General features: G+C 37.2%; 1 protein-coding gene across 4 annotated transcripts in view; it reads right to left on the reverse strand.

The window, feature by feature from the left end:
- The window catches only part of ITSN1 (intersectin 1), a 129,320-nt gene that overhangs the window by 28,018 nt on the left and 87,597 nt on the right, over positions 1–13,705 (reverse strand). For all 4 annotated transcript variants that reach the window (XM_054165822.1, XM_054165821.1, XM_054165820.1 and 1 more), the window contains 5 exons: positions 13,399–13,604; positions 12,561–12,643; positions 10,175–10,341; positions 4,738–4,783; positions 297–418 (listed from right to left, as the gene is read on the reverse strand). In XM_054165822.1, coding sequence (XP_054021797.1) covers positions 297–418; positions 4,738–4,783; positions 10,175–10,341; positions 12,561–12,643; positions 13,399–13,604 — 624 coding nt within the window. The remainder of the gene's footprint in view (positions 1–296; positions 419–4,737; positions 4,784–10,174; positions 10,342–12,560; positions 12,644–13,398; positions 13,605–13,705) is intronic.

Here is a 13,705-nt window from a genome sequence, read left to right on the forward strand (position 1 = left end):
TGGTCTGAGACATGGGTATGCCCAAGTTGCAATGAGGCAAAATGTTTATGCCTGAGTTACAATGAGACAAAATGACTTTCTCCTGATGTCTTCCAAAGTTATTTCAAGTTCCAGGAATCAGAATGTATGCATATTTTTGCATGTATATTTTACTTGTAACGCCTTAATTGCAGAGCACTTTCAAAATGATTTATCATTGATTCATTCATCATTTTGAATTATGAAAATATTGTATTTTTTTAAAACATGGAATTTTATTTAAAAAAAAAGAAAAAGCAAAAGAAAAAGTAACTAACTTGGAGCTCTCCTTCCCACCAGCCACCTGGATTCTTCTTTCTGATAAGTATCAACTGACCAGGAGCAAGAGTAAGCTGTTCTGGACCCGTTGCTGTGTAAGAGGCAATAACTTGGGCAATTTCTGTTGAAGTGGAGGGGAAAAAGAAGAAAAAGTTAATTTGGAAAAACCTGACACATTCTATACAACATTAACTCTTCTGTTACCACTGGCACAATATATTCACTTTGCATTTCTTTCCATGAAATTGTTATGCATTTATGTAGCTCCATGAAATCATATGGTTGTTATAAAACAGATCATTAGTTCTTAGCACTACAGGAATAAAACAGAGGTGCAGCAGCTCTACGTGTAGGTTATAAAAAAACACTTGAAATAGAGTAGAGGAATAATGACCATCATTAGAGACACATGGCTCTTAAAATCAAGTGTCATAATACTGTTTTCTAATAAATACATTTCAGTAGCATCAATTTGGACTAAGCTGGCTGAAAAGAGGAACCATGTTGATGATGAATGAAGAAGTTGCAGTAGATATAGTCAACTAATGAAGGCCTGACAAATTTTTCACAACCAGACTTGTCAAAAAAAGGAATGTTTTCAAAACATAACAAAGTTTTGTTCCATTAACATTAATACAACACTGGTGCCTTATTTGATCACCTACCAGCAGGAATCTGAGGCAGAGTAACTTTAAGATGACAATTATCTCTCCATTACATTAGCCAGTATAGACAAGGCAGTTTCCTCCAGTTTAGAGCGGTTGTGGAAAGACAGATGACAACTTAGTCACCACAATGTCTGGCAGGGTTAACTAATTTTTTGAATGAATTTCAAGTGTCAGTCAGGAGCTTTCAAGCAGCTGTAGGTATTCTGCTGTCCTACTGATAACTTTTGAATCTGGTTTAGCGTGTCATCAAACCATGTACAGGGTGATGGAGAACATGTGTAACACTATGATAACCGGGAGTCTATCATAAACAAAAGATGGTAGATTTGGGAACTTTTTAGCTTTTGGGCTGCTATATTTATGTAGTCCAGTTATAGTCATGAATTAAAGGGAATCTGTGGAGAACTTTTTTTAGTCTTCATTTAGTTGTGAAGGGTCTCAGACATTCAAACCAGGACAAAAGTAGTGTTGTTACTGTTGAAAACTCTAGGATTCCAGTACTGAGTCATTCATCACTTGAGTATTCTCCTTAACAGAAAGAGGGGCTGGGGGGTTTTGTTTGTTTGTTTCTTCTGAAGGGGAAAGGGAATTAATTTTTTATTTTTATGAAAAATCCTTCAAGGAATAGTGAATTCTGCCCCAGTGTTTAGACAAAGCAGAACCGTATCTCAACTGCTTCAGTGCAAAGATAGCCAGCTTAATTTGAAACCTCAGCAACTATCTGATCACAGATCAATACACTGCTTCAGATTTTAGCTTTCATTTCAAAATCTTGATTTAAAAATATCTCTATCAGTTATTTTAACTTATGGTTACTGATTGTATATATTTCCAGTCTAATCTGCCCAAAAATAACTGTCACTAAGCAGAAAAAGTTCACACCTGCTGTCAGTTTGTCCCTTTATAAAAGCAGCAGAAAGCAATTTGGCAGCAAGTGTGAGGTGGACTAGGAGTCAACACGGCAACAACAGCAAAAGAGACTGAGGCTGAAGGCAGCAAGTCTACAGAAGTGGTCTCCAGCTTTCTTGTGGGCTGTCACACTAAGAAAGTAACACAGTGTTGCACACCATCCTACTTGGCCCTCTTCGTCAACAAGTGCCAAACTCCTGCGGCCAAGAGAAACAGCAAAGGCGCTCAGTAACAACACATCACCCACAGGCTGGGAGAGGAGGAGGAAGTCTGCTGGCAAGGCAGAGAAAGGGAGCAATCACTGAAAAGGCAGCTGTAGGCAGAGGAAGCCACAAAGCCAACTCCCTTAAAACAGAGGGAGGTTTTGTGGCAGGGAAGAAACAACAAAGTGATTTGGAGACTACCAGGTTTACTCAAATTTTAGAAAGAAAGGATGATTAGGAAAATTAAAAATGATCAGAGAAGCATTCAAGATATAAAGAAACAACAAGTGGACAAAGAAGCAGAGAGGACAAACAATCTGAGGCCACTGCAAATGGGGACAGAATTAACTATGGAAGAGCTTCCTCATAACTCACGGAGAGGAGAGGCAAGCACAAAGAGATGGAACCAAACAGGTGATGAAAACGCCAAGAGCTGAGCACTACAAAGATGTTTTAAAATTGGATCTGGAAGTAGGCAACAACACACAATGTGAAAGCAGAAGAAAGAATTTCTAAATATTATAGAATATTATTCTAAATATTATAGGTAGGTAATGATAGGAAAGTAGAAAAGTTTACATGGAGAAAACCCAGCAGCAGCACAGTCTGTCCCATACAAAGGCAAAGCAAGCAAGCTGTTTGGCAGGAAGCATGGCTATGCTGCTAAAAAAACCCACAAGCTCTCCACATTTGCAGGTTGTTCCATGGAGTCACTTTAATCCTCCATTCTAGAGCCATTCAGGAGGCAAAATGAACACAAGGAAACAAATTAACTGGGGGAGTTGTCAAAATCAATTTATTTTTAAATCAGGCAAAAACTTCTCTCACTGCCACATTAATTACAATATTCACCTTGCTTCTCTCAGAACAAGAAATTCCTCATTTTTATCTACAACAAGGTGATTTACAAGGCTCCAAGTATCAGATGTCCTCTTTCACCAACCAGCAGCATAAAGAATTTTTACTGTGGGGTCTGTATTCAATAAATTAATATATGAATTACAAGCTTAATATTCAGCTCTTACATGTCACAGAGAAGCAAAAGGTTAAAGAAAACTCAGCAAGAAGTTCAAACCCCACCCCCAGAAATAGCTTTCCTTCCAGGAAGGATTTCTCAAATATTTAAGTATTGAATTAATGAGAAGAGATCCAATTATATTACAGTCCAGGAAAAAAAAGAAAAAAAAACTAGTGGCCTCTACTAAAAGAGGTAGATTTTGAACAACAGAAAATGCCTTCTCAGAGATATAATTGTCCCTGCATTGCTCCTTGAATTCACAGGGAGCACCTTCTTTTCCCTTGCCCTTCAATACATAGTCACCAACTCCCACCCACTAGTGCTACAGCTTCCAGAATAAAGAGAAATATTTCTCCTTGTTCATTACCATTTCACTTACATTGGCTGAAAATTTGTAGCTCATTTATGGCAAAAGCATTCATGAACATCCTTGCTGAAAAACAGGCAGAATTGTTCCCCAAACTCAAAGAATTCTGAACACAGTCCCGAGAGAGCAGCCAGCACTATCAGCATCTTCTCACTGTTCCTATCAAGTATGACTTCTAGAGGTTTTCCAGATCTCTATTCTTGTCTGCATCTCTCAAGCTTAATATCTACTAATATAACTATTTTTAATCATGCAAATGAAAATTAGAAGGGGCAGGAATAGTTTCCTTCCAAACTTTTTTTTCCATTAAGATTTGACAAGAGCAGCCCATTCCTCATATGTCAAGGTAAAATAAGACAAATGAAGTTGAGGCTGCTGCAATCTACTCTCCCCTGCTCCTTTTACACAGTGAACCAGTTCAGGAAGACAAAGCAAAACCTCCTTTCCCACAAAACAAAATATGCTTATACTCTGTGTGTATGTGTATGGAAATAAGGCATGATTTGGTAGATCACATCCTTAAACCATCTTCTTTCACAATTGAACAAGCCTCAGACAAATGGACAGCATAGAAGCATGAGGCACCTTTTATTTAGTTTGTTTCTAATTGACACAAAGTCATCTCTTAGGTTCAAAAGCAAATAAATACACTGAGAGAAGAGGTACCTTCTGGAAAGTTTACAAATGCCAGCCAGTGGCAGAGAATGATTTCCTAGTATCTTTGGAAATCCAATGATTGTTTGCAAAGACAACTTCTACTACCCCAAGAACCAGGCGACTTCTTCCTAAGCAAAAAGGGATCACCTGCAATGTGATCATCTACAATATGAGCAGACTTGACAGGCAACAGGCTACACAGCATGGATGCAAGGTATGTGCTCTTGAAAACGAGAAGGAAGCACAAGAGCTCACAGAGCCTGTGCACACCATATTGTGTAGCATTTTAGTCAAAATTCTCTAAAACCCCAGGGTAAGAACCTGTACTTCCTTTTTCAGAGGCACTGGCAAACCTGAGCTTTTTGTGGGCTTCCACTGTTCTGTTCATCAATCTATCACAAAGTTTCATTTCTGAGTAAGCAGACTTTTATTCTCTAGCTATTTATTGATACATGCCAGACAGAATGATGGAGAAGCCATGTGTTGTTTTATTACAGACAACAGTTTTCAAAAGTGCAAATTACTACAAAATGACCAACTATTTATTTTCATGGAAAACATTTCCGTGCCATGGAACTTAAGAAGAGATATAAGGTGCTGTCACAACATGAGACTCACCAGGTTTCTTCCCTAAGCTTCCTGTTTTTCCAGCTGCTCCAGAAGCCTTGAAATAGAAAGATGCAAGTTTAGCACTCATATTTATTTTTCCCATATATGACACTATGCTTCACTTTAACACACTAAACAAGCATGTAAGTGAAAAAACTCTTCCAGGAAGATTCTATTCTTACAGAAACTTTTAGTATTTTAGATAGTGATTAATATACAGGAATAAATACCAAACAGCATGTGGAAGTGGATAACTATATATATATATATATATAAATAAAATTTCAGACTTCTTTCCTGTACTTTGCTTCCTTGCACAGACTGCAAAACCCAATGCAATTCCAAATGACAGGGCATTTGAGCTGTAAATTTGCATATCTATAGAATGTGAGTTCTATGAAGTTGAGTTAAAGCAACAATAATAGTTTTCAACTCTACAAATAGATGGATTGCAAATATGCCTAAAAGAACTAAATGAGCAATAGTAATTTCAATACTGCCCACATTATAGTTCTAAAATTTCTCATATATCAGCACAGTGTAGTCACTGCAACTTTAAGAGGAGTCATCTGAACTTTGTAGGTGATGCACTGCAGTAGTAAAATCCCCACCTCAGCCCAAGTGAGAACATAGAACACAGATAACACCTTGCTAGTCAGTCTGTAGCTATTTACTCTTAACCTAAATGGGGTGAGATGAGGGATGAATATCATTATGCAGGTAAAGAGATCTCCAAGAAAAGCCTTTGGATAGCCACAAGAAGTCCAGCAAACAGTGAAATTAGTTCAGCTGTGTATAGGAAAACAGTGATACTGAAAGATGAAATCTAACATGAAAATATTTTATTGTTTACAAACTGAAAGTTCTCACCCTGGGAAGTGGGGGGGGGGGGGGAGGGGGGCGAAGAAAGAAACAAAAGAATCTTTTCCCTTGAAACCACTGGTTATTTGGGAAGAGTTAATTGCATGTATACCAGAAAAACAGAGTGAAACAGGAAGGCACCATGCAGAGATCAGATATCCCCAGAGATCTGATCTGGGGATAAGACAAAGATGGTCAAAACTGGCTACAAATCCAGTGGCAGTCCCAAGCAGGCAAGTGTGGAACCAAAGATGACGACTGGCACTGGTATGGTAATACCAAGAATTAATTCTGCTTTGGAAAGCGGTTTTGGCAGAGAAACAGCCTCTCCTCAAAAAAGAACAAGTGTTTGGGCCTTCAGAGAGCACACTGCTTCAAAATATCACTTCAATCAACACCCATGTTGCCACATTAGTAGCACAGAGACAGATAAAACACTCTGTGACAGTGTCTTCACAGTTAACTGGAAAAAACATATAGAGAGATTGTTTTAGGAGAGAAGCTTCAAAATCATCCTTGACCAGACTGAGCCCGAGTTCTATTTTCGGATTCTCTGAATCCTTGGTAAGAAAAGAATAAATACATAAAGAAGTCCTGAAGTATTTCAAATAAAGAATTCATTTAAGATGGACTCAACTTCTTACCCACTTGATAGATAGTTAAGTATTTTCTATCCTTTCTATTGAGAGAAACAGTGGAGAGGGTGTACTCCATTCTATCTCCCTTTTCCACACCTGAGACACTAAATGCAATTGAGGATATTTTGTGCTAAGTGATGAAGCCTCTTGAAAGAGTAAAGCAGAGCTTGCTTTGTTAATTTAGTAAGACACTGCAGTAGACTTGCCAGTTGTGTTGTACAGTTAAGTCTGATAGAATTCAGATAAATACATTCTCTTGTAACTTTCAGAACATTTATGCAAAGTTTCAGAACTAGAGGCATCTGTATTTTTGTTTCCAAGTCCACTGTAGGAGCTCCACACCCTGTGCAGAGGTGATTATCACCATCTAAAGAAAGGCAGAGTAAAAATGTGTTACAGATCTGTATCTATCTACCTCAATTTAATGAAAACTCTTGAGAATGGACCGTGAACCAGTGTCATTGTTTATTTGAATAACAAAGTTATATTGTTAATAAGTTGAAACTTTAAGCAACAGGAAATAGCTTAGCAGCCTGAGGTGAAAGGGTACAAAAGAAGAGATTAAAACAAATAAATTCTTGTGATGTAGAAGCCATTGATATTTTGAGGCTTGCAGTCGCTTCTACAAACTCTGTGCTTCTTGTTGAAAGATCAGCACTGCTTAACTTCTTCTCGGGGCCTAAGTCAATAGTGCAGAACACATTAAATTAATCTGCTCTTTTAGTAACATTTTCCACAATCAGCCAGCTGTCCAAGCACAGCAGCACATCTAAAAGTTAACAGACAGCCACTATTGTGAAATCCTTTGTAAAAACTGGCTCTGTGCACAAGTTGAATAGCAAAACGCTGTACGTAAAATGGCAATTATCCACTTGGAACAAGAAATATGTCCTGCAGGGCATATGAATCACTTGAAGAAAATAAGCATTCTGGATATCAAGATCTCCGTGAGCTCTGTGCTTTTTCCTCCCTCTCCCACCAAGATTTTATCTGAAGTTGTGATTTTTACCAGGAAAAAGGGTGAACTACATTTAGCTGTTTCAGCCCCAGATAAATGGAGATCAGACAAACATCAAATTGACCTCTCTAATAAAAATAGTTTTCAGTATTAAATATTTATTCCTGAGTTCTCTACAAAGAAGATTTGCCAATATGTGTGCCTATCTGTCATCAGACAGGACAAGCAGCCAGTCCTCAAAAGCACAGAAAAGGCAGTTCTGCACATCTGAATATAAATTCACAGGTTTTTGATACTCTGTGGAGAGTATCTTAAGAGAAAACCAAATCAGTCCCTTCACAAAAGTTCAAAGGAAACTTAACATTAAACAACAAGAATGCAGCTGAGGTTAAGTAACTAATTAGTAACTATTAGTATTGACCTATAAATCAGGCCTTACAGGGTTTTAGGAAGCTAACAGTTTAAGTTCCCACTCATCAACCTACAGATAATATAAAGAGACTTGGAGTATAGTTTCATGACCACAAAATACTCCACAGGTTAGGCAATTATCTGTATACTTGTGTCTGCACCTCTGTGGGGCAAACCACCATCTTTTTGATGTATATGAACATTTACTGGCAAGGCTGGACTGCAAAAGAAAGGCTTTACTTAACCAAATAAATTCCCCAATACAGACCCACGAAAACCTCTACTGCCACAACTGAAGGGATGTTGCATCACTCAGAGTTAAGCTGCTAGACTTGGTGACAAGAGAGTTTGGATTTTCTTGTCCAGACTGTCACTGAGCTCTGTTGTCAGGATAAACCTATATTCTGCCTAAGACCACAACTGTACAAAATTTCTCTAACTGTCAAAAAGACAAGCTAGCCTGCTGTGATGGGGCTCCAGAGTGCTACAGCTACAATGCTAACTGAACCATTCCTTTTCTAATCTAGGACCTGATCTAACTTAATTTGCTACTCCATAGTCACTAGATTTGATGCAACTAAAAGAAAGGTAGGAATAAGCACAGGCATATCCAACACCATAAACTAAACATCAGGTAAGATGTTTTGCTTCAAAAGTGAACTTTAACACAAAAGCCATCTAAGAATGCAGTTCAAAAACAGTCCATGCTAATGTAAGCTGATGCTGAGGCAACCTTGCCTCCTTCACTACTCTCCTGTACTAATTCTGGTGCTGACATTTTTCTAACACTGTTGAGCTGTTTCATAGTACCATCTTAGAAGGAGGTATTACTTCTGCTAGACTAGTTTCCTCCTCTGCTTAGTGAGTGCCCTGAAGCAGCTTATTAACAGGTCAGATGAAAGCGTGCCAGCACAGGGCCACACCTCTTAGACTGGTTTATACCAGAAATAGTAGGGCCAGCAGAAGTAGAGAAATGATCTTCCCTCTGTACTGCATCTCAAATACTACGTTCAGTTTAGGGCCCCTCCCTAAAACAGAGGCAATGAGGTGCTGGAGCAATCCACAGAACGGCGACAAAGCTGGTGAAAGGTCTAGCACACAACTAGCAGCTGAGAGGATTGAGGTTGTTTAGCTTGGAGAAAAGGAGGCCTCAGAGGAGGCTTTCATTGCTCTCTACAACTACCTGAAAGGAGACTGCAGCAGGGCGGGGGTTGGTCCCTTCTCCCACATAATTAGCGATAGGGAAAAACAAAATGACCTCAAGTTGTGCCAAGGGATGTTTAGATTGGATATTAGGAAATACTTCACCAAAAGGAATGTCAAACATCAGGAAGTGATGGAGTCACCATCCCTGGAGGTATTTAAAAGACATATAGATGTGGTGCTGAGCAACATAGTTTAGTGGTTTACTTGTCAGTGTTAGGTTTGTGGTTGGACTCAATCTCAGATGTCTTTGCTGACCTAAATGATTCTATTCTACGAAACTACAGTTTTAATGAGCACAAAACTTTCAAAACTTCTGCAGCACGACTGCCTAGTTCTTGAACTAGTAGTGCTAGAGAGAGAAGAAAATTGTTACATGATGCAAAATACATGAAGTTTCTAACAAGTTTCTGAAAGCAGTATCACAATGCTACTGCTGACATTTCTCTACTATCTCGAAATTCGAGCTTTTGTTCAAGCTCTATATTGCAGACAAGTCTCTCCCTGAGTTTTGTCACATACACACAGAATTCAAGACTTGTGGAAAAAAATCTTACCACCTAGATTTCTAAAAATACAGCTATCTTTAATTATTTATTTACTTAAAAAAACTCCTATTAGAGTTTTAAGTCTCCTTAGAGACCTAAACAAGAACTTCTTCTCCTAAAGAGATTAGTATTGTATTCAACTATGACTCTAAGCTAATTCCTACTAGCAGATTAATTATCCTCTCAGACAAATAAGGAATATAAATGAAAAATCTTTCTTCAGAATGTCTGGGGGAAAAAAAAAAAAAGGAATTTAAAAAAATCTGTTGAATCCTTCCAGGATAAAAATCAGATGAAACAGAACCTCTATTACTCAGTAAAGAACTTTCAAGTATAGTAGCTACCTGTTTTGTTGCAAAATTCATTCCCCTTGATTGCAGGAAAATGACAATTAATCAAACAAAACCCAAACAAAACAAAACCCCAAACAAACAAAAAACCCCAGACTGTGTCTGTATCCTTTTTTAAAGTAATGGCAGTAAGATAAAACTCAAGTAATTCAAAAGATACCTGGGGAACAAAGTAGTTATAGCTATTCTGATTGATCTCTACCAAACTGCCAAGGTAACTATTAAGACATCCAGGATTCATTTTAATATGTGACCCACGCAGTTATTTATGACATTACATTGTAAAATGCAACTATTATTGTTTTCCATTTCCAATCTCACATTCAGCAAAACTGCAATACATTTCTTCCCTTATGATCCATTGACTGGCAGCATTGTGACCGTTTTAGGCTGTGCCTTTAAGAAAGCTTTCACTGTAAGACCAAATACAACACACCTCCCCCAGCTCAATTTTATAACATTTCAGTATGTCTCTACCTCAGAATCTTTGAGTCTCACATAATTAGATGGGAAAACTCCTGATTTATCACCCAGTGTTCCTGTCCACCAGTCACCGTCTTTCTTCGTCACAAGAATCATATCACCTTGCTGAAAAGTCAGGTCTCCTTGTTCAGAACTCTCGTAAGTATACATAGCAATATACTCTGTAGAGGAAAATAAATTCAGAACATGGGAAAACACTTGATAAAACTTCTCAGTGATCATTTGCAGAACCTAACAAAACCTAATATAATGCACTCTATCCACAGGCTAAATAGAAGACAAACTTATTGATTCATTATTCATAGTAACTTCTATATTAAATGTGTAAAATTCTACCTATCAGAACTAAATACAATCAAAAGCTGCTTTGGGAGCTTGCTTTATTTTTTTGTTAAAATAATTTCCTAGTACAATTAAAACATACATAACTTATTAATTTATATCAGAAACTACTCTGAACACACGTTTCTCAATGGTTTCTGGTCTGTGCTGATGACCAGACTTCTCATTCTTGGGGATGGAAAGTCTCAGTATCTGAATATCTGTAGATACAGTCTTCATTTCACATATGCTCTTTGGCTCTTGTACACAATGAAATCTTTCATTACTTGAAGCTTTGCACGAAGGGCACACATTTCACTGCATCTTATGCAACAGATGGCTGGGAAATGTTAAGACAAAGCCTGAATGTGTTCTGTTTTGTGTCGTGTTTTGTGAAAACAGTCAACTACTTAGTATTCAAGTGCAAAAGCACTTAAGTAGGGTGATGTTGAGCAGCACAATGCATAATTCACTCACAAAACTACATGCAATATTTTTACCTACATGACTACAGAGAAGAATTTCAGCCAATTCAGGAATATTTTCTATACAACTCGATACATTCTTGTTTAATTGAGCATTATCACACTGCACATGGGCACAAAACAGACTTCTGAAAATTGTATCCTCTGCTTCCAGGACCAGCTCTGGAGCTAAAGAGCAGTGCACAGTATTTCAGGAAGTCTTCCATGAAGATGTAACAAAAACATCCAAGCATCTACTGCAGCTGGCAATTGCTCTATTTGCTTGAACACTAAATCTGATGAAAGAGCTCTGCTTGGAGAAGTTCAGCATGAATTCAAATTACAATTACTATCCTTGATGAAAGCTAAGATGTGGTTTGTCCAACAAGTGCAGCTGAAGAACACATATATCTGTTTGTATGCACATATCCATAAGCACACACGTATCTTAATGCATGATACACATGTGGAATTTTTCTTAAATACTTTAAATGCAATAAAACATGGATTTAAGATCTTCTTTTATTTCTTAAAAATGAAGCATTTTCTGGAATGTCTTATTAAAAACTTGTGTTCCTTTTGAATACACACAACCTGAGATATCACAGACTTTACAAATGAAGGTGTAGCATTTCTACAATTGCTTTTCCTCAAATATATCATAAACAAGATTAGGTGTATTTTGAAATAACTGATTATCTCACTTCCCTGTTATAAGGATCTTTACCACTCCCTTCTTTTAACTTCTGTAGTGCTCACCCTAAGGGCAAATTAAATAGATTGGTAACCAAACTGAGTCTTTCACTTAAAATTGTACGTAGAATGGTACTTAAAGAAATTATGGTGTGCTCTAGAGATTACACACAAATATTAATTTGTAACCTACATCTGGATTCATTGATTTACTCTGTGATTTACATTAACCTAGCTGATTCTGCACTGAAGCAGATTAAGTATGCCCACGCAATCTCTAACACAGCTCATGTGGTGGAGACATTAACCTCCAGCTGAAGGGTACTGGAATGTAACTCTCTTAAACCCCTTCCGAGGCCTGACAATCATCAAAGTTGTGCCCCAGGCTACAACTTTAAAAAAGAGGGGTAGTCTTGACCTTAAGGACCACAACATGCTATAATTAGTTATAATTCCTTCAATTAAGAGTTTCAATCAAACATTGCCAATTAGTCTTGGGTGAAATTGAGACATTTGTTAATAATTTTTGACATCATGCAGTACATGTACAGATGACTTTATCTGGCCCTCTGCAAAAAACTTCAGATTTCAGATGGGGAACTGTTACCTAGATATTTATAGAGGAGACAGTACAAACTACAGAAGATGTTTTAATGGCATGTGAAATTATTTCTCCTATATTCTTACTATATACATATATATTTATATATACATCTTCTATATTCCTACTCTAATAATTTTAAATCATTCCAGAGGCAAATTGATTTGCACCTTCAATTTTAACAGGCACAATCTTAAAGCACTACAATCTTGTTCTGAGCTAGTTTCTGGTCGTAAGTAGACTTACTCTATTTAATTACAGAGTAAAATACTATTCATGCCGTTCAATTTGAAATGCTTACCTTCACCTGACATCGTTGCTTTTGCTGCTGGTGATGCTACCCTTTTTAGACTAGCAGGACTTTCTGAGGAACCAGAATCCATGCTTTAGAAGAAAGTAATTGTTATTTAAGAAATCAAATTTCTTGCAAAGTTATATATAAAACCAAAAATAGACAAAGAAGCAAACAAAAAAACCCCAACAACCCTGCAAATGCATCCATAATCAATTTTCTGAATTTTGAAAGAGGCAGTAAATGTAGAAATTAAAGCTTTTAAGTACAATGGCTAGTCATGGTTAAATTAAGATAATTGCCTTAAACACACAAGTTTCTGTATCTCCTTTTCTCCCTCAGGAAAACCCCCAAAAGATATTTAAAATCATTCTTATTTGCATTACTAATGTTAATGTTGTCTTCACACCACAAAGAACCAAATTTTGATCTGTTTCACCCTTTAAAATAAATGATAATGATTAGAGGTACACATTTTTGCTTTGGGAAAAGATAAGCTATGACTTAAATAGCTATAATTTTACAAATGATACACTAATTTTTTAGCTGCAAGTCAAATCAAACTAAGATCATTCATTTAGTTGTAGATTTATTTACTTGTTTTTGGTGACGCTTGACTCAAGGAGAACAGAGAGCACTTTTCCTATTCCTCAAGAAAATTTCCAGGGCTGAAAGTCAAAACCCTCCAGAAAAGAGTCAAAATAAAATTTAAATAAATCCCCCAAACACACAAAAAACCCCACCCAACCCCCACAGCAGTTTCTACGTTTTACAACTCAAGTGTGCAACTCTTTATATTTAACGATTACACGACAGTAGTGAAGTATGGTAAAAGTAAATAAAATACCTTGTTGACTTTCTAATGGGGCCTGAAATAAGCTTCACATATGATTTAGGAAACCACCCTTTTTGTCCTTGAACTTCTCCAAACCACCACATATCTTGCTGCTCCAAAACTGTGATGATGTCATTCTTGTTGAAATTTAGGTGGTTGTCTTTTTTTGCTCTCCAAGGATACAAAGCCTGTGCTTGAAGACCCTCCACTTTTTCACCCTAACATAATTAATAAATAAAAAAAAAGAGAGAGAGAGGTCCATCATACATCACTTTCCAACATGAAAGCTGCTTAAAGAGTTTTATTCTTACATTAATTC

The sequence above is a fragment of the Dryobates pubescens genome, chromosome 12 (assembly GCF_014839835.1).
Source record: "Dryobates pubescens isolate bDryPub1 chromosome 12, bDryPub1.pri, whole genome shotgun sequence".
Classification (NCBI taxonomy): domain Eukaryota; kingdom Metazoa; phylum Chordata; class Aves; order Piciformes; family Picidae; genus Dryobates; species Dryobates pubescens.